At 39.0% G+C, this 25874-nt stretch overlaps 1 protein-coding gene across 3 annotated transcripts; it reads right to left on the reverse strand.

The window, feature by feature from the left end:
- Window positions 1–4407: 4407 nt before the first annotated feature.
- On the reverse strand, window positions 4408–25624 carry LOC122295928 (mitogen-activated protein kinase kinase kinase 5-like). Of its 3 annotated transcripts, XM_043105202.1 has the most exons (11): window positions 24818–25607; window positions 23607–24380; window positions 23425–23512; window positions 22781–22843; window positions 22518–22681; window positions 22094–22169; window positions 13196–13255; window positions 12984–13109; window positions 5492–5701; window positions 5277–5374; window positions 4408–5159 (listed from the first exon to the last, which is right to left on the reverse strand). In XM_043105202.1, the coding sequence occupies exons 1-11, from the start codon at window positions 25207–25209 to the stop codon at window positions 4919–4921; spliced, it is 2292 nt and encodes a 763-aa protein (XP_042961136.1). In that variant the 5' UTR covers window positions 25210–25607; the 3' UTR covers window positions 4408–4918. The 3 variants fall into 3 exon arrangements, with proteins under 3 accessions (XP_042961136.1, XP_042961137.1, XP_042961138.1); XM_043105203.1 differs by lacking the exons at window positions 4408–5159; window positions 5277–5374; window positions 5492–5701 and adding an exon at window positions 7217–7731 and having other exon boundaries at window positions 24818–25620; XM_043105204.1 differs by lacking the exons at window positions 4408–5159; window positions 5277–5374; window positions 5492–5701; window positions 12984–13109; window positions 13196–13255 and adding an exon at window positions 13838–16534 and having other exon boundaries at window positions 24818–25624.
- Between the last annotated feature and the right edge of the window lie 250 nt (window positions 25625–25874).

The raw sequence follows: 25874 nt of genomic DNA on the forward strand, positions 1-25874 counted from the left end.
TGGCCAAAGTAGTGGCAAATAGAATGAAGAAATTCATGAATGTTATCATTTCTCAAAATCAAAGTGATTTCATACCGGGAATGTTGATAACCGACAACATCATGATAGCATATGAACTCTTGCATGCTATGAAAGCTAGGAAGAAGGGGAGAATGGGAACCATGGCTATTAAGTTAGACATGTCGAAAGCTTATGATCGAGTAGAATGGGTGTTCTTAAAGGCTGTTATGGTGAAATTGCGTTTTTGTTCAAAATGGATTGAGATCATTATGAGATGTGTAACAACCATCTCTTACTCTGTTATGGTTAATGGTCAGCCAGGGCCAAGATTTTATCCATCAAGAGGATTAAGACAAGGAGACCCATTTTCTCCTTATCTTTTCTTACTATGTGCTGAAGGTCTTTCATCTCTTCTTAATTATTCTGAGGTGCATAGGGTAATAAGGGGTGTTAATGTGGCCAGAGGAGGATGTAGAATCAATCATCTCTTGTTTGCTGATGATTGTGTGCTATTTGGCAAGGCAACTGTAGAGGAATGGAAGAGAATACAAGCTCTATTACAAAGCTATGAAAAAGCTTCTGGTTAGGTTCTTAACAAGGAAAAATCAGCACTCTTCTTTAGTTCCAACACTAAAATGAGTGATCAAACTCTTATAAGAAATGTTGGAGGCTCTGTGATGGTGGGATCTTATGAGAAATATTTGGGACTGCCTTCAGTTGTAGGCAGATCCAAATACTACACGTTTAGGGGCATAAAGGAGAGAGTTTGGAGGAAGGTGACAAACTGGAAAATTCTTTCCTCTCTGCAGCAGGGAAAGAGATTCTCATCAAGGCTGTGTTACAAGCAGTTCCAACTTATACTATGAGTGTATTCTTGTTCCCAAAAAGACTCTGCAATGAATTAAATGGGCTTTTAGCTAAATTCTGGTAGGGCAATCAAAAAAATGGAAAAGGGATGCATTGGGGCAGTTGGGATAGAATGGGGCAGCAAAAACAAGATGGAGGTATTGGCTTCAAAAACATAGAGTGTTTTAACTTGGCTTTGCTTGCCAAGCAAGGGTGGAGAATCCTTTCAAACCCCACAAGCTTAGTGACTCAGATCTACAAGCAGAAATATTTTAAAGGCTCCTCCTTCTTGGAAGCCAAACTGGGCAATATTCCTTCATATATTTGAAAAAGCATATGGAAGGCCTCTGAGCTTATTAAAGAAGGATTGAGGTGGAGAGTAGGAAATGGGGAGAGAATCAAGATTTGGGAGGATAAATGGCTCAATGTACCAACTAGCTTTCGAGTTCAGTCACCAATAATGAGATTGCACAAGGAAGCAAGGGTGGAAGAGCTTCTTGTGAAAGAAGAGAAGATATGGAATGAGGAATTAATCCGAGAAATTTTTGTAGAGAGTGAGGTGGAACAAATTCTTAGTCTACCATTGAGTAAAATGGGGAGTGAAGATAAGATGGTTTGGGGTCCTTCCAATAAGGGCCAATTTTCAGTTAGGAGTGCTTATTTCATGGAGATGGATAGGAGGAGGAGGAGTAGAGGGGAGACTTCTGCTGAGTTTTCTTCTGATAAGAGGTGGGGCAAGATTTGGGAACTAAACATTCCAGAGAAAGTGAAGATCTTCCTATGGAGAGTAGGGAATAATTTTCTAGCTACAAGAAACAACCTGAAAACCAAAAAAATAGTGGAAAGTGATATGTGTCCAGTTTGCAAGGTTCAACAGGAATCGGTTATCCATGTGTTGTGGCAATGTGCTGCATCTACTAATGTATGGGCAGAATCATGCTCAAAAGTGCAGAAATGGAGAACATCTGAATCTAGTTTTATGGAGTTGATTGGAAATTTGTCACTTGCTCTTACTAAGGAGGAAATGGAGGAGGTGGCAATGATCATGAGAAGCATCTGGTACAGAAGGAACCAGCTGGTTTCTAAAAATAATTTTATCTCTCCAAGTCAGCTCAGAACTGAAGCAGGGGAACAGCTTAAACAATTTCAGATGGCTCAAAATGTGGTAAAGCAGAATAATCAAGAAAGGGAAAGCATGAGGCAACAAAAATGGATAAAACCTCGAAAAGGTAATGTGAAGGCAAACTGGGATACAGGATTCGATAAAAAACAGAAAAAAGGTGGGTTTGGGATTGCTATAAGGGATGAGAAGGGGGGAGCTCTAACCGTATGCTGTGGCCAGAAAACTAACATTCTAAGTCCAGCAACTGCAAAATATTTAGCTTTGTGGAGAGCTATGGAGTTATGTAGAAATCTCGGCTTTGGCAAGGTCATTTTTTAGGGTGATGCTCAGATAATTGTTAAGGCAGTTAATGAAGAGAGATCTAATTATCCTTTATATGGCAGTGTGATCCAAGATGTTAAAAAGATGATTCAGGTATAGCAAGGATGGAAGGTACAGTTTGTACACAGAGAATCAAATGAAGTAGCACACAAGTTAGTTAAGAAAGCACTTCAATTGGATACAGAATTAATATGGATGGAAGATGTTCCAGTTTGCATTTCTGATTGTATAGAACAGGAAAAGCAATGTAATAAAGAGGTTATCAATGAATGAATACGAAGTTTCTTTTGTTTCAAAAAAAAAAACTCTATTCATTTATTATGTGGTTGTCGTCTTTGGCATTGGAGAAGCCGTCGTCGTCGTCGTCGTCGTCTTCTTTGGCAATCGTGGGGGATGGGAGTCGTCGATGGAAAAGACAATATGAGGCCCAAAAATCGTTGAAGGAGAAAAGCCTCAGACGAAGTCTAGTGGGAAACCATAACTGGGAAGAGGAGAGGAGGCCTCTACACTTGTGGAACCGAAACGACGTCATTGTACTAATGCAAGTCAGACGCGATGCCATGGGGTTTCCCCCGCTCGATTGCATCAATCATTTTTGGAAGTAGACAGGTCAAACGTACACCACATGAGAAGATGACGTCCCTACTGATCAAGAGATGCAGTTTTTCAAGTCAATCTTTTATGTGTTTGGGTAATAATATCTCAATCCTTCTTAATATATTTTATTATTATTTTTTATTTTTTATTATTATTTAATATTTTATTATAATTTTCCTTATTTTTATTATTATTTATTATTTTTTCTTTACTATTATTAGATGACATCCCTACTGATGATCAAGACAGTCCACAACTCATAGTTTTTCGAGTCAAAAGTGATGTGATGGTTTGCCTGCTGGCACCTATGATTTCAATACGGTAGATAATATTAATAAAATGATAAAACTTATTTATAATTTCTCTACGACCTTTTAAAAAAATAATATTTTTTTAAATATTTATTTTGATTTTGATTTAATATGTTTGAAATTTAAAAAAAATATTATTTTATTAATAAATTGTAAATAAATTATAGATAAATTATAAGGCTATCATCTCTCATAATATTATAACTTCAAAGAGTATATATCTTTTAATTTTCTTTACTCTCTTCTCTCCTGATTTCAACTGCTATGCAAGGGAATTAAACAAACATTGTTAATGGATCAAATGATAGTTACAAGTAATATGCTTTGCTAGCTAGGCAGAAATTTGACAGCATTGTTAATGGATCAAATGATAGATACAAGTATATATGCTTTGCTAGCTAGCTAGGCAGAAATTTGATGCTGTCATGCATGGGGTTGCTTCCACCTTATCAGCTCTTTTCTTCCATATCCATATCTATGTTCCTTTACAAGCTTGCATGGAAAGAAGACACATCGATTGATCTTCATAACATTTTGATTCAGAAGGCCCCATATGGACTTTCAAAAAAAAAAAAGGGATGAATATGGAGAAGAATTAGTCATATTTTTTAGAGGTTTTGATAGAAAAGACCTTGGCTGATCACGTACTGTCAGAAAGAAATCACTCCTGTCTTTCCAAGACAAAAGAGACACTGAAAGTGTTCAAGGTAGGTATAATACGTGCACATGAAGCCTCATGAACAAGCATGAAATTTTCTCATGAACAGAGTCAGAAACCCACGTATTTTCAGGCACATCTTCTAGTGCAAATAGTCAAACATTTCAACCAGCACCACCACCTAGCGAGCAAGAACCTTGGAAATTATCAATCATAAAAAAATAAAAACTAAATCGAACATGCATTTTGCAATCTTATGTGACATTGTAATTTGGTTTTCTACGCATGTGAGAATTACATGATGTGGCTTATACATCATGCAAATCGAAGTTATGAATGATCTATATTGTAAATAACTAAAATCATGAATGTTGAAATCTAGAAGGGTCTATTGTAGTCAAAGTCTTCTAAGGTTGCATTTCTTTTATTAAATCCTACACTATTATAGGGTGTATGAAATCTCCAATCTCAAGATTGAGCTCATGCTTTTCAAAAAAAAAAAAAAGATTGAGCTCATGCATAGGTACCCAAATAAAGAGGGACAAAACACATAAAAACTAAACCTTCTTCAATTACCGATTGTAATAAAGTAAATATAGAGGAAAGAAAAACAATTATTTTCAATGTTCAAACCATTTTGAAAATAACATTTGTTGTTATCCGAGTCAATTTCTTGAATGGCATTTACAAAATCATCCGAATCCATTTATCATACAAAAATTTGACAACATTATCCTAACTTTTCCTTCCTATGTTTTCCATCTGTTTGACATCATTTCCAATATTATCTGGAAGTACGAGCTCGTCTGTTAGTTGAAGCCCCGAGCTTCAGTAAAGAATCCAAGATGACAAGCCTTCCACCGTGCCAGCCAACTTGGAAAGAGGCAGCAAAGATTCATATATGATAAATTCGAAACAATTCGAGACCAGGGTACAAAAGAACTCTCTATATGGCATTGCAAAAATCCCGGTTAGAGGTCCCTGCAGCTTTTCTAGACGATTGCTACGATCTTCCAGGCTGTACACTAAGAGAACCATAGTTTCCATATCAATCAAAGTCAACTACATATTTAAGAGGTGTGAGATCACTTCCCTCCCATGAGTCCTTAAATGTGCAAATGGATGGTGTTTGACAGCACCAAGGGGAGCATTTCTGGAAAGATCTGAAGAAGGGCTGCAACTATGTGAACTCTGAGTGAAGTCTATGGTAGATAGACGCGGCTGGACTTGAATCATGGAGCACGGACGATGAAACACCTCAGTGCAGTTGGAAATTTTATAACTAAAATACGGACAGGTTCCACTGTAAGAAAAAACAACATTGACCAATTACATTGCATGAAGCTAAATTGAGTAACCAAGCACAAGCAAATTATTAATACAAAAGTCATAATCTGAGTAGTTCTGGGAGTATTTTTACCAACTACAAGGCAGATTCCCATTCTTGATCCGTGTATCAGGGGAGACTGATATCAGATCTTTCCGCTTAGTGCCATCTCTTACAGCAAGCGGTTTATCCTAAAAATCAAGAACAGATACAAAAAATCTTTTTCTGGTAAGTATAAACGGATACAAAAAGCGTTACATTTGGATGCCAATATGACTAATAACCAAGGACTGGTAGTTCATACTTACTATAAGATCAATTGCAGAAAATGGCTGCAGACAGGCTGAAACATTTTGATCATTCAAATTTTGAATGAAAGGATGCTCCAGTAGCATAAGAGCTGTTGACCGCTCTGAGGGATTCCTTTGAAAACAACGACGGAGGAAATCCTTTCCCTCTGAGGATAATGTTTCTGGAATGGGTGGGGAACTATTCAAAACTTTGAACATGGCTTGAGGCTGAAACATTGAAAAGAGTTAGGATACTTAAGCGTAAAAGTTAAAAACATGCACGGCTTAATTGAAGATTTTACGAAAAATGCATATGGGTATGTCCAAGAACAATAAGGATACCTGGTTTAAGAAAGAAAATTATGAGCAGAGTCTCATCAATGTTTTAACCGCGGGGGGGGGGGGGGGGGGGGGGGGGGGGGCGGGGGAGGGGGAATATTTCACGTGCTATGAGTTTTACAAATATATGTTTTGGCTTTTAGAAACCTTTTGGATCAAACTTCGGAGTTTAAAAAAGAAAGTCTCATGGACTTAGGCTATGCCTATCAATATCATCAATAATATTCTGGTTTGCTGATTAAAAAAAATATGTAGATAATTGTGGCTCTCTTTTTTTCAAATATGAAACAAAGCTTTTAACTTTTAGTTTTTTTTATAAGTAATAAGAGAACTTTATTGACAAGTAAATATGCATTGCTCAATTACACAAGAGTATACAAGAGAAAACATCTAAATACAAGATAGGAACTATAAAAGTCTAAAAGCAAATCATGAATATTTCCATTCAATACAACAGCCTTAGCCTAGAAACACAAAGAACCCCATAAGGGGGATGCTTGGGGAATAGGTTTTGTAAATAATAGTAAAATAGTTTAGTAGTGAGATAGTTAAGAATTTATTGGGTTTTGAAAAATGAGAGAAAAAGCTAAATAAAAAATATTATAAAGTTAAAATATTTATAGAATATAATTGTTGAATATTATTTTTATTTTGATATTTGAAAAAGTTTAAATTATTTTTTATTTTTTTATTTGAAAGTCTGGGCAAGTTGTTAATGATTAGTTTGAAAAAGTTGTAATTATTAGTTTGAAAGTATGCATTTGAATGAAGTTTGGGAAAGAAATGAGGTGGGATAAGATGAGATGGCATGGGATGAGTTGAGATGAGATGGAAACTTTTTCCAAACATCCCCTAAGTTCTCTATCTTCAAAGCACTGCTTATTTCTTTCCAACCACAAGCACCACATCAAACACGAAGGGATCATCTTCCATATAGCCACAATGCGATGACTCTCAGTAAAACCTTGCCAACAAGCAAAAATCCACTACTTGTTTAGGCATCACCCAAGCAATACCCATCCTACCAAAAATCTCATCCCACAAAGTCTTAGCCACCTCACAATGAAGAAATAGATGGTCAACAAATTCATCATTTTTCTTACACATGAAGCACCAATCCACCCCAAATAATCCATGCTTTCTCAAGTTGTCCGTGTTCAAAAGTTTTCCAAGGAACCAGCAGAAAAATGCAACCTTACTAGGCACCTTAGATCTCCAAATACATTTCCAAGGGAATTTATTGACACAATGACAAGTTAACGCCTTATAAAAGGAGCTAACAGAAAATCTGGAATTTCCAGCATGAATCCACAGCAAACTATCCTCTTTTCCCTGAACAATCTTCATATCGTATAATCTTCCAAAAATATCAAAGACGACATTCACTTCCCAATCATGCACATCTCTAATAAAATTGACATGCCATTGAAGATTATTGTTTAATAAAATAAAGGAATCGGCCATTGCAGTGTCATGATCTCTAGCAATCCTATAGAGGGAAGGATAAATATTCTTTAGAGATGAAACTCCACACCAAACATCATGCCATAAATTAATCCTTGTCCCATCACCCACCTTATATTTAAAATGATTAACAAATTTCCCCCAACCCATCCTAACAGACTTCCATAAACCCACCCCATAGACTGCTCTAACTTCGTTAGAACACCAACTACCCCACATCCTCCCGTATTTAACATTATCAATAGTTCTCCATAACACATCCCTCTCAAGATGATACCTCCATAGTCATTTCCCAAGAAAAGCTTTGTTGAAAGGCCTCAAATTTCAAACCCCCAATCCTCCACAAGAAACCGGTGAGCACACTTTATTCCAACTAACCAAGTGAAACTTTCTTTCCTCCCCATTACCTCCCCACAAAAAATTCCGAAACATCCTCTCAATTCTATTGGCCACCGCTGCAGGCAAAGGAAAAAGAGAAGGAAATACGTTTGAAGATTAGACAACGTACTCCTTATCAAAGCAATTCTTCCCCCTTTAGACAAAATATATTAGCCAAATCCAAAGAAATATTAGCCAAATCCAAAAAATTCAATACCAAACCCATTGGAACTATTTCAGACTAAGATAAGTTAATTCTAAGAATGAAAACAGCTTCAAAAAATAAGAAGAGGGCTCTCAAAGAACAAAGATTATACCAATTAATCTCATTAAAAATTAAAGTGTTGTTTGCAAAAAGAAGATATGAGACTTTTATGCCGCCCCGAGACTCATCTCCCACCAAAAATCCTGACAAGAAACTCCCATCCACCACCACTTGAATCATTCTGCTCAAAGCATCCGAAACAACAAAAAAAAAAAGAAGAAGAAGAAGAAGAGAGAGAGGGAGAGAGAGAGAGAAGTAGACAAAGGATCCACTTGTCTCAAGCCACGTGAACTACTGAAAAAACTAACCAGGGAGCCATTCACTAGAATAGAGAATCTAACCGTCGAAATACAATGCTTGATCCACAAACACCACTTCTCTCCAAATTTGTGGGGTAGGGAGAGTATCACTGCTTTTTTGGGGGACCAAAGAGGTTTTCTTATTTTCTTGCGAACGAATGGGGTCATCAGATTTTTTAGAAGCTATCATGAGTTTTTGGGACTGGGGTTATTTCAATTTTTTTTTAAAGGTAAATTTCATTGAGATGAAAGAGGGTATTTGTAATTCCCCATGCTCAGTGATGAGTGTAGGTGGTATATGGGATTGTAGATTGCTAGAGGAGAATTTCTAACTCTTTATCATGATTCCAATGGAGCTCTAGTTATACTATTGACTAGTTCTTTTGGAGTAGAGGCTCAGATGTAGATTTAACCTTCCCTGAAGGAATTATAAATGGTATAAGAGCCTATTCCAACCAGAAGTGATGCTTGAGACATACCACCTATGGTAAAATAGACCACAATGGGGCTTCAATTATATCATTGACTAGCCCTTTTGGAGTATGGCCGAGATGTGGCTTAGGCCTTCTCTCGGCGCAATACAACATTATCTAGTACACAACAAGTATATAAGAGATCCACCTATCTAATTCAAGGAAAAAGTGTTAAAAAATCTTGAGTTGGCAAAGCCATAATATAGGTTATTAAGAAATATAGACTCGAGATCCAGCATTTGATTTCCCATAAGCCTCGAAAGCTATTGTCATTTCTTTCTCCAAAGACAATGCAATAAGCATGACATGATCATACTCCACAAAAGTGCGTGTTGATGGCTACCAAACTGCACCTTCCAAGATGTTAAGAGATCCACCACGTGCAAAGGTATAACTCATTCTATCCCAAAGAGACCAAAAACTATGTTCCATATAAGGATGATGTTCATTCATCAGGTGGAGAATTCAAATAGAATGGATATTCAAACAGTTGTGGATGGAACTGTTTATTCTGATCCCTCAATGATTAGGGATCAAATAATGTAGTTCTATAAAAAATTATACACTAGAAGAATTTATGGGGAGGTGGGCCCTGTTTGCTTTCGTGACTGAAAATCAAAATTTTGAAAACTTTTCAACGTTTTCGTACTATAAGAGTTTTACAAATACAAATACACATTTTGGTTTACCAGTTTTCATCTCAAAAGATCTCAAGTTTCTTCTCAAATTTTCATCTCTGGATCTCACCTTATTTCAATATTGTTCCCTCCAATAATATATTTTAAATAAACAGTATATTGACATGAATACACACTGTAAAAAAAGTAAAAGCTGTACCAAATGTGCAGCAAAATATTTGATTAAAAATAAAAATATTTACACATAAGGTAAATAAATAAAGGAAGCAGCAAAAAAAAAAAAAAATATCACCATTGGTAAATAAATAAACAAAGGAAGCAGCCAACAAAAAAAAAATGACCAAATGGTTTAAAAGAAAAAAGAAAAAAAGGAACCAGCAAAAAAAAGAAATTGCACCATTGGAAAATAAATAAACAAAGGAAGCAGCCAACAAAAAAAAAATGACCAAATGGTTTAAAAAACATGCACCATTGGTAAATAAATAAACAAAGGAATCAGCAAAAAAAAAAGAAACAAACAAACAAAAAATTGACCAAATGGTTTATAAAAAAGGAAAAAAAGGAAGCAGCAAAAAAAAAAAAAAATGCATCATTGGTAAATAAATAAACAGAGGAAGCAGCAAAAAAAAAAAAAAAAATGGCACCATTGGTAAATAAATAAACAAAGGAAGCAGCAAAAAAAACAAAAAAAAATTTGACCAAATGGTTTTAAAAAATAAAAAGAAGCAGCAAAAAAAAAATTGCACTATTGGTAAATAAATAAACAAATGAAGCAGCCAAAAAAAAAAAAAAATTGACCAAATGGTTTTAAAAAAAAAACGAAAAAAAGGAAGCAGCAAAAAAAATAAATAAATAATTGCTTCATTGGTAAATAAATAAACAAAGGAAGCAACAAAAAAAAAAAATTGATCAAATGGTTAAAAAAAAAAAAGCAGCAGAAAAAAAAAAAAAAATTTGCACCATTGGTAAATAAATAAACAAATAAAATACTATAAAAAATACTAACTATAACAAAGTCAAACTAATCTCATCCCATCTCTGAAAACAAACACATATTTCATCTAATCTTATCTTATCTCAACATATCTCAAAAGATTTTATTTTATCTTATCTTATCTCATCTCTGAAAACAAATGAGGCCTAAGTTGGAGAGATTTCTTTTGCATCCCTCAAGGAAGCCGAGTCTTAGTAGTTCAAAAGACCCCTTGAGGAGCATAAAGTGTGGAAAGCAACAAAAACACTCAATGGAGATAAGGTACCAATATTGGATGATTTTTCTTGGCTTTTTTTTCAATTGACTGGAATGTACTCAAGAAGATATTATGAAGATGTTTCATGAGTTTCATTTGAAAGATTATTATGAGAAGAGCCCTCATGCACCATTAATCGCTTCTATTACATAGAAGACAAAAGTGGTTGATATTAAGGATTTCCAACCCATTAGCCTAATGGGTAGCATTTACAAAATTTTGGCCAAAGCTCAAGCTAATAGGTAAAATTGATCTTTTCAAAGATTATATCCAATTATCTGAATATCTTTATCAATGGAAGGTATCTTGATTCGCCTCTTATTGCATTGAGATCAAGAGAACTGGGAGTGGTTTGTAAATTGGAAATTGAAAAGGCCTATGATAATGTGGATTAGGGATTCTTGATCTATCAGCTACAAAGGTGCATAACTGAAGAGAAATGGTGTACTTGGAATGCCCAATACATCTCTTAGTCTGTTTCTTGGTTTTGGCGAATGGTATCCCAATGGGTTTCTTCGGCAGTTTTAAGGTTTATGACAAGGGGACCCATAGCCCCTTTGATCTTTATTATCGCCATGGATGTGTTGTGTAGGATGAGTTATGCATCGGTGTAGACTGGTCTCCTAGCAGGCTTTTCGGTGCGCACCAAGAATGGTACAGGATTTAGCATCTCTCATTTGTTGTAAGCAGATGACAGTACTTCAGTATTTTGTGAGGCCAACCGTAATGATCTCCATGCAATGCTTATTCCTATGCTCTGAAGCAGCACCAGGTTTAGGGTGAACTTCACCAAGTCAGAATTACATGTAGGGGTAGAGTTTAGAATGTCACTAGTTTGGCAGATGTCCCGAGGTGTGGGATTTCTACCATATCCATGACCTATCTTGGCCTCAGCCTAGGCGATCCCTTTAAAGCCAACGCCATTTGGAATGATATTATTTAGAAGATACTATCATCTGGCAAGATGGAAGTGGTTGTACTTATCAAAAAGTGGTAGAAGTAAATTCATTAAGAGCACACTCTCTACTTGGCCTACACCTATTTCCACTTCCTGTGTGAATTGCCAATTGACTTGAGTTGTTGAAACGAAGTACACTGGGAGTTTTCAACCGACTAAACTTCAATTCTTTTGGAGACCAAGGTGAACTTTGTAAATTTTCTCAGGGTAAATGGATTCTTAAAAGTTTTGAGAAACTATTATGTGTTTTAGGGACTAAGGGGTTATTTTAATATTTTTCGGGAATCCTTCAAATATTGTTAAAGCTTTTGAGGGTCAAACATATATTTTATGAGCAAGTTAAGCTTTGCTAATGATCAAAATACACATTGCTCATAGGAAGTGAAATACACCTAACTGGAAAAAAAGCATAAAAATCCTATAAACATGAAACGGCAAAGCTGAAATAAGTCATCATAACGATAAGGGGATTCTAATAATAAATCCTTCAGTTCCTTCACTCTTTTTTTCAATCCTCAAGCTCTGGTCATTTCTTCTCCAAATGCACCACAAGAAACAAGACGGAGCCCTCTTCCAAAAGGTTCCCCTTGGAAACAACTACACTTCCCTTTCCAACACTCCAAAAGATCTACCACATGAAGAGGCATAACACAAGGTGATGCAAACAACCCAAAGATAGTATTCCATAAAGCACTAGTCATCCAGTATGGACTGCCCTCAAAGAAAGATTAGGGGGCCATTTCAACTTTTTCATTTTCTTTTTTTTTTGGGAGGGTGGGGGGGATAGCCCCCAGTTTCTTCCCCCTTGGCTCAATTGAAGACACTAGCATATGTTAAGATTTATCAACAATAGCCAGTCAGTAATATAGAAAAAAGAAAGGTTCATATAATAAGAATAAAGAAGTAATAACAACTTCATATCCTATGCAACAAGACTTCAGTTTACTGGGTCCTAGAAAAGTAATCTTTGGTGCCATCACAAAGTAGAACAAATTAAACCTAAAGCAATCAATCCTTAAATACAGTCTTGTGGAACTAGGGTCATGCTACTTACAAAAAGAAAAGTTAGCAAAAATAGTTGCAAGGCCAGGCCAAACATAGGTTTCTTTTCTTTTTCTAATTTCCCCCTTGAAAACAGGACACAGAGAAATAGGCATCACAAAATTAACCATAAGGACTTTCTCAACATAAGCATTATTCTTTAATTGATCCCTGTAAATCAGAGATAGGATGAATTCCTGCTGAGCAAAAGAAAAGTGGCATGTAGACAACTTTTACCATCGTAGAAAATGACGAATCTCACTGAACTAGCATGCTTAGGCGATGCTCTTGTATATGTACCGTAAACTTGGGCTTATGCCTATTCTTACGATTAATAAAATTTTGTTTACCGATCCACAAAAAAAAAAAATGACAAATAAAGCATAAGTTTAATCATGTCCTCACCCCTGTAAATTCACTCCAAGGAGGTTTTCCATTCAGCATTTCAATGATGGTACATCCCAAACTCCATATATCAACAGCAAAAGCAAGATCAGGATTGGTATTGTTTTGCATTGCAGCTTGCATGACCTGCCCAAACATAATCAGACTATATAAACAAAGAAAAAGAAGGGGAAGGTAGAAGCTGAGTAAAATCCAATTGCAAAGTGAAGTACCTCTGGAGCCATCCAGTATGGACTTCCCTTCAAAGAAAGGTTACAAGATTGTCCTGCAAGCTGGATACAGGCAAGGGTTCACGTATGAAAGAGCAAAAAGAAAGAAACAATAAATAAAAAAGAAATGTTGGCCTGGCAATGACTCTGACCAAATAAGTGAATATAAATTACAATGAACGGACCAAGCAGAAGTGTTTGGTGCAGGTTATGCACAAAAAAAGTATGGGTGTGTGTCTCCAGGAAATATTGTTGGACCACAACACCACAAATGTGGTACTCACCAGCTCAAGGGAGTCACAATAACGGATAAATATATTTTACCCATGTGGTCAAAACATTGAGCACATAATTTCCTAAAGTCTAACCACAACTTTTTGTGGTCAGGTTCAAAGTGCAAAGCTAACATATCTGATCTATAAATACTTATCAAAAAAAAAAAAAAAACATGTCTAATCTATAACTGTAACATATGGGTTCTAAATTAGGGACTAGATTTATTTTATTATTATTATTAGTAGTAGTAGTAGTTATTACTTTTTTTTTTTATAAGTAAGAAGAAATATATTAGAAAAAGAAGGGGTAAGGCCCAAGTACACAAGGGGTATACAAAGAGCCTTGCTATAGGCTAAGAGCAGCGTAAAGTTCAGCAAAAGAAGTGTCATTCAATACAATAGAGGATGCCCATAAGACTAAAGTATGGTAAAAGAAATCCCTAAAGCCTTCCGAAGATCACTCCTTATCCTCGAAACATCGATTGTTCCTCTCGGTCCATGTGCACCACATTAGGCAAAGTGGCACCATTTTCCAAATATCCGCAATCTGCCCCTTGCCCCGGATTCCTCTCCAACAAGCCAAAAGATCAACCACCTTTCTAGGCATTACCCATGCCAAGCCTAGTCTTGTAAAGATGTCATCCCACAATGCCTTGACAGCTTCACAATGAAGAAGTAGATGATCCGCTGTCTCACTATTGTGTTTGCACATAAAGCACCAATCCGTTAGGTAGAGGCCACGTCTTCTCAGTTTATCGATAGTCAATATACTCTCATGGGATGCTAGCCATACGAAGAAGGCCACTTTTAAAGGCGCCTTAGTCCTCCAAATGCTCTTCCAAGGGAATGCAGTGGAGGGGTGTGCCGAGAGTACCTTGTAAAAGGAACGTACTGAGAAACGCTTGTTTCCTGTGGGTGACCAGATGAGATGATCTTCTCCATCAACATGTAGATTCGACGCTTGTAACGTGCTGTAAAAATCAGCAATGTCTCCCAATTTTCAATCTTGTGCCACTCGGGTGAATCTTACTAACCAATGCGTGAAGGTAGAGGAGCTGTCGGAATTATCAGCAACTGTGGCCTCCTTATCAGATGCAATCCTGTAAAGGGAAGGAAAAGCAATCTTCAAAGCAATCTCGCCACACCAAGTGTCGTGCCAGAAGCTAACTTGATTGCCCCTTCCCACCACCAATCTGCAATTAGCAAAAAAGACTTCCCAACCATTGCGTATGAATTTCCACACATCTATGCCATAAGCCCCTCTTACTGCATTGGAACACCAACCTCCACTCAAGCTCCCATATTTGCTGTCAATAATTTCTCTCCAAAGGGCGTCTCATTCCCTATGGTATCTCCATAGCCATTTACCAAGTAGTGCCTTGTTGAGGATTCTCAAGCTGCGGAGCCGCAATCCGCCATTTGCCATTGGTGTGCATACTTTTTCCCACTTGATCAAGTGGAATTTTTTCACATCCTCCAAACTACCCCATAGGAAATCACGAAAGATCTTCTCCAGTCTATGCGCCACACCTGCAGGCAAGGGGAAAAGGGAGAGGAAGTATGTGGGGAGATTAAATAGAGTGCTCTTAATAAGAGTGACTCTGCCACCTTTGGATAGGTAAAGTCGCTTCCAACCCGCAAGTTTACGTTCAATTTTCTCGACCACCCCATCCCACATAGACTTGGATTTGTGAGAGGCCCCCAAAGGGAGACCCAGATATTTCATAGGCAAGGTTGACACATTGCAGCCCAGAAAACCAGCCAATTCACTTAGATTATCGACCACCCCGACCTGAACCATCTCAGATTTTGCAAGATTAACCTTGAGTCCGGAGACGGCTTCGAAACAGAGCAATAGGGCCCTTAGGGAGCGGATCTGATCAGGGTCTGGCTCGCAAAAGATCAGCGTGTCATCTGCAAAGAGAAGATGGGAAACTGAGAGATTACCATGGGTGGAGCCGCCCACTGAGAAACCCAAGATGTGACCGCCCTCCACCATTCTGTGCAACATTCTGCTTAAGACATCCATTACTAGGATGAAAAGAAGAGGTGATAAAGGATCTCCTTGCCGCAGGCCCCTAGAGCTATTCAAGAAGCCTTCGGGAGTGCCATTCACCAAAACAGAAAATCTAACAGTTGTTATAAAATGTTTCATCCATTAGCACCACCTTTCCCTGAACTCGTACCTGCCAATGATGTGTATCAAAAAGTCTCAGTTTACATGATCAAAAGCTTTCTCCATATCCAGCTTGCACAAGATACCCGGAATGCTAGTTTTGACCCGACTTTCCAGACATTCGTTGGCAATAAGAACGGAGTGAAGAATTTGCCTCCCTTTCACAAAGGCATTCTGGGACTTCGATATGATCTTTCCCATAACGGTGCTCATCCGTTGGGCTAACAACTTGGAAATAATTTTGTAAATCCCACTCACCAAGCTAATAGGGCAAAAATCTTGTACCTCCACCAAGCTTGCCCTTTTCGGAATAAGGGAGATAAAAGAGGCGTTGAGACTTTTTTCGAATTTCAAGAAAGAGTGAAATTCGAAAAATACCTTCATAGTGTCCTCTTTGACGATATCCCAGCTAGCTTGAAAGAAAGCCATAGTGAAACCGTCAGGGCCTGAGGCCTTGTCTTTCTCCATCCCTTTTAGAACTTTAAGCACTTCCTCCTCTTCAAATTGCCTTTCTAACCACGCTGCACTTGTTGCATCAATAGAGTCAAAAATCAACCCATCTACCTTAGGCCGCCAGGAATGTTGCTCTTTAAGCAGCTAATCGTAGAAGTGCACAATGTGTTCCTTGATGGTTGCCCTGTTGGTGATAATCCTCCCATCGGAGTGCAGAACCTCAATGGCGTTGGTTCGTCTATGAGAGTTGGCGACACGGTGGAAGAATTTAGTACACCTGTCCCCTTCTTTCAACCAAATGGCTCGTGATTTTTGTCTCCAGGATATCTCCTCCAAAAGTGTGATTTTTTCCAGTTCGGCTATTACCGCCGTTTTCCTTTCCTTTTCCTCAACAGTGAGGGCCAAAATCGCTTCTTTGTCCTCAAAGCGCTGCAGTTCCTGAAAAAAAAGTGTCTTTGGTTATTTAGATTCCCAAAGGTTTCCAAATTCCATGTTCTCAAATCATTTTTCAAGTTTTTAAGTTTTCCAGCTAAAACAAAACTGGGGGTGCCCGAAATCTGATAAGAGGACCACCAAGATCTGATTTTGTCCATAAATCCCTCCGCCTTCAGCCACATATTTTCGAATTTGAAGTATCTCCGCCCCTCTTGAATACCACCGCAGTCCAACATAAGTGGAAAATGATCTGAGCAAAGCCTAGGGAGGCGCTTCTGACAAAGAGTGGGGAAATGTGTCTCCCAGGAAGGAGAGACAATAAATCTGTCCAGACGAGACCATGCCCTCCCGTTCGACCAAGTGTAGTCACCCCCCCCTAGGGGAAGATCAATCAAGTCCAGTTCAAAAATTAAGGCTGAGAAATCAGCCATGGCTAATACTGAGTTGGAGTCCCCAGACCTTTCACTCGAGAACCGAGTGGTGTTGAAATCACCTCCAATGCACCAAGGACCCTCCCACCAACTACACAATCCGCCAATCTCGTCCCAGAGAAGCTTCCTGCTATTATCATTATTCGGGCCATAAACGCCTGCAAAGCCCCACACGAACCCGTCTTCCAAAGACTTAAAAGAACATGCAACCACGAACTCACCAACGGATTCTTCCACTAAATCAACAACTCTCTTATCCCACATCACAATAATGCCCCTTGATGCGCCCTTGGAAGGCAAGCTAGTCCATCCCGCGTAGGTGCAATTCCATAAACTTCTAATAATATTCCTGTCTACGTACTTCCATTTGGTCTCCTGTAAACAAAGGATGTCCACTTTCCAATCCCGGATTAGGTTCTTCACTCTAAGGCGTTTGTTCGGGTTGTTTAAATCCCGAACATTCCATGATAGGATCTTGGGCTTCATGGATCACCTAAGATCACCCTATCAGTAACTCTTTCCCTACTAGCACTACCTTCTCGGTCATAATTTACAGAGCATGAGTGTCTCTTTAATTCCCTCTCTCTTTTGCTGGTGGAACGAAGATGGTGAGACTGCTCAACTACAATGGCTGTGAACAGTGCTGTCAGTTGGTCCTCGAAGCCGACGCAAGAAATCCCCGCACAATGCCAAATGTCTTCCACCTTCTTTAGCACCCAATCTGTCAGTGGGTCAAACCACGGCAGTGCTGAGGGTAACGAGCAAAGCGGGCTGGGATCGTCCCCTACGTTCCCCATAACATCCCCTTCATTCGCCAGATCAAAAAAAGGTACTAAAGTACCTGACCCTAAAATTGTCTCCCCTTCTTCCTCCCCTTCAGGGTCAGGTTCAGCCTCTTCTTCAAGAATACAAAGGACCCTGGAAGTAAACTCAGAAGAATCCTCCAGGAAGGGGGCAACGCTGACCGTTGGGGAGGAGTGTTCCTCATCTTGGGTGGACTGGCCCTCGGAAGTGAGCCCAGGAGCTTCCAAGTGACCGGTCGGCTTTTTCTGAGCCGGATACAGGCCCACGAAGTCGAGAGGAACGACTATGATGTCGTTTTCCTCCACGGGCGACGCTGTTAGCGGTGTACCTACCGCCGTCGTGGCCCTGGACAGTGCAACTATTGTTCCAGTAGGATCGTCGGGGTCAGTCGGCACTGTCTGCGACGCATGTAGGGTGGTCGGTGAAGATGCCGGCGAGATATGGTTGACGCCTGGGTCTCGGGATCGAGACGAGGGCCCGGCCTTAAACAGTGCAACTACGGTGCCGGCAAGGTCGCCGGGGTCAGTCGGCGCCGTCTGCGATGCCGACAGGGTGGCCGATGAAGATGCCAGCGGGATATGGTCGACTAGGTCTCGGGACCAAGACGAGGAGGGTGCTGAAGCCCCAAAGGGCTACCAGGTCACGGGCTCAACCCGAGAGGGGGAACCAGCCCGGGGCCTGGTGTTTTTAGCCCTCAGTGGGCTCTAAGGCCCGTTAGGCCCAGGTTCAATCAAAGGCTCAAGAGCCCGACTGCCTGACAAAGTCCCACGGTTTTCTCTTATCTCTGCACATGCAGAGGCCTTCCAACCCATATTAGGAAAAAGTTCTTCTGAAAATGGCTGGAGCGAGGCAGACGTGATCACCTTACCCCGTCCCATCGCCATGCCGAGTCCCAGGTCTACTTTTTTCATCAGAATAGCAATTTCTTGAAGGACACCCGAAAGTTTGGATTTTACATCCCAAAACACCCCTTCTATTTCACCTAACCTTGTACCACTGTCAGAAATCCCCTCCGGATCCGCTGGGCAAAAACCAAACCTGTCTTCCATCAACTCCATTGCAACGCTGCACTCTCCCGCTGCACCAGACAAAACCGCAGCGTAAGAAGCCAGCGGCGTGGCAGACTGCCTGAAACCAAGCTCCTCAACCCGACTTGGGGCCTCAGAAAGTACCGCCTCACGTTCAGCCACCTTTTTGAGATTGAAGGCAAGCCCCTCCCAACCACAACTCTTGGTGCCTTCGGGGATGATCAAAGAGGCTCTTCTTCTGCCATTAATGAATTCCTCCAGGCGGAGGTAGCAGCCCCTAGCATTTCTGAGTAGGTGAAGAGTGAGAAACCCATTGCCAACCCTCATTTTCCTAAAAAAGTTCTCACGCCACCTGGTCTTAGTAGCTTCCACCACCATTCTCGCCACCCATGAAGCCGCCGCCCCATTGATCAGTAAAAAAAGGGCCATGCGTCTACTTTTCTCTAGAATACGAAAACAGTTTGCACCCACCTTTGAGAAGACAAAAGTTTTGGACTCCACTGAAAAAAGCCTAGAGCTCTCCATTGTAGAAAACCAGGGTAGTAGTTATTACTATTATTAATATGATTATTCTTTCCTAAGTGAGACTAATTGACTGAGATTTTATGCCCCTTGACGATATCATGGTGATTTCTTAATCGGGAAGTAGCCTATGTCGGTTGGGCGCCGAAATCCTCACTTCTTGAACACCACTTTTTCCCAGCATTATTTCACCCTCACACTAACAAAGTTCTCATGGCCAAATTCCCCAATGTGAAATCGATCTTGCTTACCAATACTCCCAAAAATCACAACTCTCTCTTCACTTTCTTTTCACACGCAGCCATCAGAAAGCATAGACAGGGCTGTACACAACCAAATTGAGAAACCCACTCCCGCAGCAAACCTGCTCATCAAACACAAACCACCGTAGTCCTCTTCCTCCATCCAAGACCCTTTCCACGTGAAATCAACTTCCATCACAGCAAACCAAGTCACAAAATCTCATCATCAACCACCTAGAAAACACTGTCGCCACCGTCAACCACCAAAAAGTAAGTCAGAATACCACCCAACAACACAGAAACCACCAACCAGTCACTTTCCAGCAGACCTCCATTTTCCAGAAAACCCCCACCGAGATCTCCCTCATTTTCCCTCTATTCCGCCATTATCTTGGTTCAACAGCACCAATCGCTGGTTCTTCTCTTCTCTCTCTCTCTCTCTCTCTCTCTCTCTCTCTCTCTCTCTCTCTCTCTCTCTCTCTCTCTCTCTCTCTCTCTCTCTCTCTCTCTCTCTCCCTTTGCTCTTCCGTCACTGTTGCACTGTGACTTCCACTCCAGCCACCGTTAGTATTTAGCAAAATTAGTATATAACAAGATATTTATTAATTATTCTCCATAGCATGAGTTTAAATAAGTAGAATATTACAATAAGTTTTCTAGAAGATTTTAGTAATGTTTAGTACTTCGTATGTGTAACGAAGTAGCATGATTTTGGAAGTAGCGCTACAAGGTAAGCAACATGATCATAACCTTTATGTGTGCTGTAATTATTCTGTTATGCATGAAAAAATAAAAAATAAAATTTGTTTACTTATGCTATGTACAGCCAATTCCAGGTTGACCCCTTTCTATGAACCCTCGACAAATTATGACACTATGTTTGTGAATGAAATTATGTATGTCATGCAAATTGATTGTTTGATTACATGGATGCTATGTCATGCCATGTAACGCTTTTGTTATGTTATGCTATGCAATGCCTAAGTTATGCTATATCATGCAATGCTCATGTTAAGCCATGTCACGTAATGCTCATATAAGTTATGCTATGTAATGCTCACATCTGTATGCCATGTTAAGTGCTATGCCATGCATATGAGTATGACATGTCATGAAAGTTCACGTAGTCAACATGTCACATGTATCATGATATGATAAGATTAGTAAGAAATCATGATAAGTAAGCTTTAAGAATGGCCTTATGTTATGAGTAGATATGCAAGCCACAGACCTAAGTGTGGTCCACCATATGCTATGATGATGCGGTAACATGGACCTAAGTGTGTTTCACCATATGCTATGCCATGATGTATGCCGTGACAAGGACTTAAGCGAGTACCACCATATGTTATGTTATGCATGGACTTAAGCGTGGTTCACCATAAGTTATGCTATGACTTATGCAGTCAATGACAATTGGGCCAATGAACATATGTTATGATGGCCACTAAGTGAAAGACAAGACGAATAAGTCATGCATGAGCGATATGAAACACATGTAGTCAGTCATTCATGCATCCATGTTACATATATTGCCATGATTATTTTAATTCCACCTATGTTACTGATGAATGATTTATATGCTATGTGTATGTATGACAAAGCATGAAAGTTTTCAAAGTTAAGCTTACAGTATGACGTACTATTACTGAGGGCTGGTTTGGTTATACAAACTAAACAATCTCATCTCATCTTATATAATCATTACAACTTTCTCAAACTCCCACACAAAATATAATAAACAGTTTAACTTTTTCAAATACCAAAATAAAAATATTATTAAAAAATTATATTCTAACAATATTTATTCAACTGTCAACTTTTATCTCATCTCATCTATGTAACCAAACGAGACCTAAGTCTTCTACTCATTTTTGTATGTTCTTATGTTTTAACCACCCCAAGTGAGGATCTTTATGAGAATGGAACTGCAGGATGGGACTAGGCCCAGGGAGATGAGACAGAGGCCTAGGCAGTTTATGACATGCTTTAAGAAGAAAAGCTTTTAAGTCAAGATTAGTAGAACACTAGTTCCCCAAGATTTCTAAAAATGACTTTATTCATAATTCTAGGGGAAGGTGGTATTACAATAACCAATCTCATTATAACACATAATGGTTTTTTTCTATACCTTCATCCACACTAACATCATACATACTCATATTGATTCTCTCCCCTTGATCAAAACATAAAAACTACATATTAATGACAACATTTTTAAATAAGTATTTTTTTATAAGTAGCATTTTTAAATAAGTATTAAAAAGAGGAAAGGTGTAATAACTTGTGTTACAGCATTTTCTAACTGGTTAGGATGCAATGAGTAGCATATATGTTTCATTTTTACACATCAAAAATGAAGGTGAGGGAGTAAGTGCTGTGAACTAAACTTTAAGGAGATTCTACAAACTAAGCCTTAAAGGAGATTCTACAACTTAAAGGAGATTCAATGTGCTACAACCTATGGGACTAAATTTAATTTTGCTCTTCTAATTACTACCACATTGTAAGATGTTGGAAGAAATTCAAACTCACATGTTTAGCCAGCCCAAAATCTGCAAGCTTAACAACACCAGATGCATCGACAAGCAAATTTGCACCTTTGATATCCCTGCAGAGCACAACCATCCAAGTTATCAAACTTCAGTTAAAAATTAGCAACCAAACTTCTCCAACAATGTGCTTTACGAACTGCTGTGTAGCTATAAACTGAAAACAAGTCTATAAATCTATAAAAAAGAATTAGAAAAAGCATTCCATAGACCTTTCTAACAAGGCCCATTAGTGATCCTTATATTTTTTTCAAAGAATGCCGGTGAATCATGGGTCTACTTTCACAAAATTGAGTTTTTGCATCTTCTATCGAAAGGCATTTTATAAAAGTAAAGCTACAATGGTCAACAGGGAAGTAAATCTACAATGCCAGTTTCTGTTTCTTCTTATCAAACGTGATAATTACCTGTGGATAGTCTTTTTGCTATGCAAGTAAGCCAACCCAGAAACGATATGGCGAGTGAAATTGCGAACTACAGATTCAGTAATGGCTCCACAATGTTCATGTACATATTTACTAATTGATCCAGGATGAACATACTCCAAATATATGTAAAAGTGATCATCAATCTGCTCATGAACGTTGTTCCCTTAATTAGTCAAGCCCGTGAAGGATCACAAACAATTAATTTGAACTATATAAATGAAAAGAACCAACAAAATACTCACTATCTCGCTGCCATAATACTGCACTATGTTTCGGTGCTTTAGATGGCGGAGAACTTTTATTTCCTGATTAACCAAATATGATAAAGAACAGCATAAGAAAATTTGATAGAAAATTGGAACATCTACAAAGCTAGAACCAAAATTTCCAATTATTAAGACAAACTCTTTTTCCATGAAATTTATAGAAAACATAAAATAGTGTGAACTGAACACCACAAACAACTATGCTGTTCACTGTGATTTATCATGTGGGATCTTTATAGAAATATAAGTGGTCTTAGGTCCCCAACATTGAATAGAGTAGACACAACGGGAGTGTCAATAGTTTCGGGGAATGCCATTAATTGATTGGAGTCTAGCGTTGGGGCCATTATGCAGGGTGCAGGCTTCAATCTCTCTTTCATTTAGTAGGAACCAATGTATCTTTCCCTTCCCATGATTTATTATAGCAACACCACTCGATTGACTCCATCTGGCTGGCATTGGTTGATGAACCTTCATCAAGTAGCAGGGTTGGCTACATGTATCTCTTTTTCCATTATACCTTCTTGCTCAATTTTGCATCTTCCACTGACAGCGACTATGCCCCAAATAGAATAAAAACTCTAATGAATTGGCAAGAGGGGAAGGACTCCAACGAGTACCTGCTCCAACTGCTTTACACATTCAGCAGATTTAGGATCATCAGGAATGAGATCAACTTCCTTCATTGCACATGAAGCTCCAGATTCTCTGTAATATAAACAGGGCAATGTTAACTGAAGAAGTTTGGGAAACAACCACTACAATTCAGAAGCTTCACCGTCATAATTTCAAGCTCACATACCGATTGGTTGCAAGGAATACGCTTCCAAATGTACCACGTCCAATGAGTTTTCCTTTTTGCCATTGACCTTTAAAAGATGATGTGCACGGTTGTTCCGTGAAGTGATTCATGGTAGTTGATTGTGGTTGCAAAGATGGTTGTGATGGTAATATTGCTCTTGGAGGGAGGGGCAAAGGGTGGGCACTCATCTCGGGCAGCTCCATGTGACTGTCTAACATCAATTTATGAGACGAATGAAATAGAGATCTGTTTGGACTTTTCGGTGTGAGCTGGGGACTTTGGACTGTTGGGCCACGCAAAGGGGACTGATCAGGACTATGCATGGATTTAGCTGGTGACTCTTTTGAAGAACCTGCAACAAGACTATCCTGAAATTCTTGAAAAACCACAGATGAAGGAAAGAGATCCCCAGAATTCAATCTTTGTGGGCTTCTAGCAGGACTTGAATAAACACTATTGGGAGCGCTCCTGGCAGGAACTTTCTGCCTGAAGTTGCAATTAAAACCGTCATCATTTAATTCTTGAAGCAATCCCCTACAATAATTGTTTGAAGACTTGGCTGAACTTTTGGGAGAACAAGAAAAAAAAAAATCAGTGCTTGCTCTTTGTAGGCTAACTGCAGAACTTGAGAATTCCTTAGGCAGAGAGCTCCTGGCAGGAATATTTAGCCTCAAGTCGTAATTAGTGCGTTCGACATGTACATCCTGGGAGAGTCTCCTCTGATTATTGATTGAAGATCTCATTGAAGTTGTGGTAACATTATCTGTGTTTTTCCTGAAGTTCATGGAGTAAAATCACTAAAACAGATGAACAGGATGATATAAACACACATGCGTATACATAGAGCATGTTATTTCTCAAACCTGCCACTATCCAGTAATTCAAACATTTTGATAAGATTATAAAACAGTAAAACACAACACTAACAGCAACATCAACTCCAACAAAAAGATTCCTACGAATAAGCCTTAACACTTATTTTATGCCAATTTTGCATTCTCAGATTAAAACACAAAAAAAGCAGCTAAATTATAGAAATGAAACAACGAAAAACGAAAAACTCCATATTACCAAAGAATTGGGAAACAATAAAACTAATAACAATGGGAATACATGTAACTCTAACGAAGTCTAAGATATCTCAAAACCTAAAATGAAGGGAAAGAAGAATAAGCTTTTTTAAAAACAGAAAAAGAAGAATAAGCTTTTACCTCCCAAATGAAGAGCTCGGTCCTTCATTCGGCGATCCGAGATAAGCCTGCCCCGAATTCAATACCGTTGACTCCGGTCTACAACTCGAAGGAAATTCAGGAAGCGGTAACCGTTGCGGCTTGGCCCAGCACGACCAGTGCTCGGATTCACCCGGCGACCACGACTTCCGGGCCGAACCGGGCGACTCCGACGGCGATGAACACGACCCTTCACCCGGCTGCCAGCCAAGGTCTCGGTCACTTGGGTGCCGGAGCTTCCTCTGCCGCGTGAGCCGCCTCTGAGTAAAGGATTGTGTTTGTCTCCGAGTGTTAACGAATTCACCATCAGCAGAAACAGAAGGAGACGAAGATTGCAAAGAAGAAGAACAAGAGGGTTTGTGAAACAAAGGCATTTGGGAGCTATGGAAAAATTGTGAACCCCGTCATGCAAAAAGTAAAACAACCCCCATATCTTGGTGAGCCAAATGGGAAACACCTTGGTGCTTTCTTGCTTCGTTTACTCTCTTTTTCTATATATAAATTTGAATTGTTTGGGTCAAACACTTGGAACTTAGCTGAGGAAAGAAAAACTCTACAGCCTTAAAGCTTAGACCTTTCAAATTTTCTAGACTTTGAAAAACTCGGGACATGGTTGGAGATATCGAAGTTAGAAACACGATACGCAGAACTACCTAAGCTGTCGAGATGTGACCCAGAGCCAAGGGGGAGGAAAGGAAATCATGGTGGACTTCGTTGTTAGCAGCTGCTTGTCCTGACTCTACACCCAACAGGCTTTTATGGGGGTGTGGATCGAGTAAAAGACATCATTATACGTAATACGAGTGTGGTCTCTATGGTTCTGAAGCAGACACGAAGTCAAGATTGACAAACTCGGATGCACAGATCTACGCCTAAGCGTAGTTGGAAAGCTATCACCTCGATTATTGGAAAACTATCCCATTTTTTTATCATTTTTTCTAAATTTTAACTAAATATCATATTTTCTATTATTTTTTTGAAATTTTATTTATCTCTAAAAAAACTTTTTATATATCATTTCAATAATTCCATATCTTTT

Source organism: Carya illinoinensis, chromosome 15, assembly GCF_018687715.1.
Source record: "Carya illinoinensis cultivar Pawnee chromosome 15, C.illinoinensisPawnee_v1, whole genome shotgun sequence".
Taxonomy (NCBI): domain Eukaryota; kingdom Viridiplantae; phylum Streptophyta; class Magnoliopsida; order Fagales; family Juglandaceae; genus Carya; species Carya illinoinensis.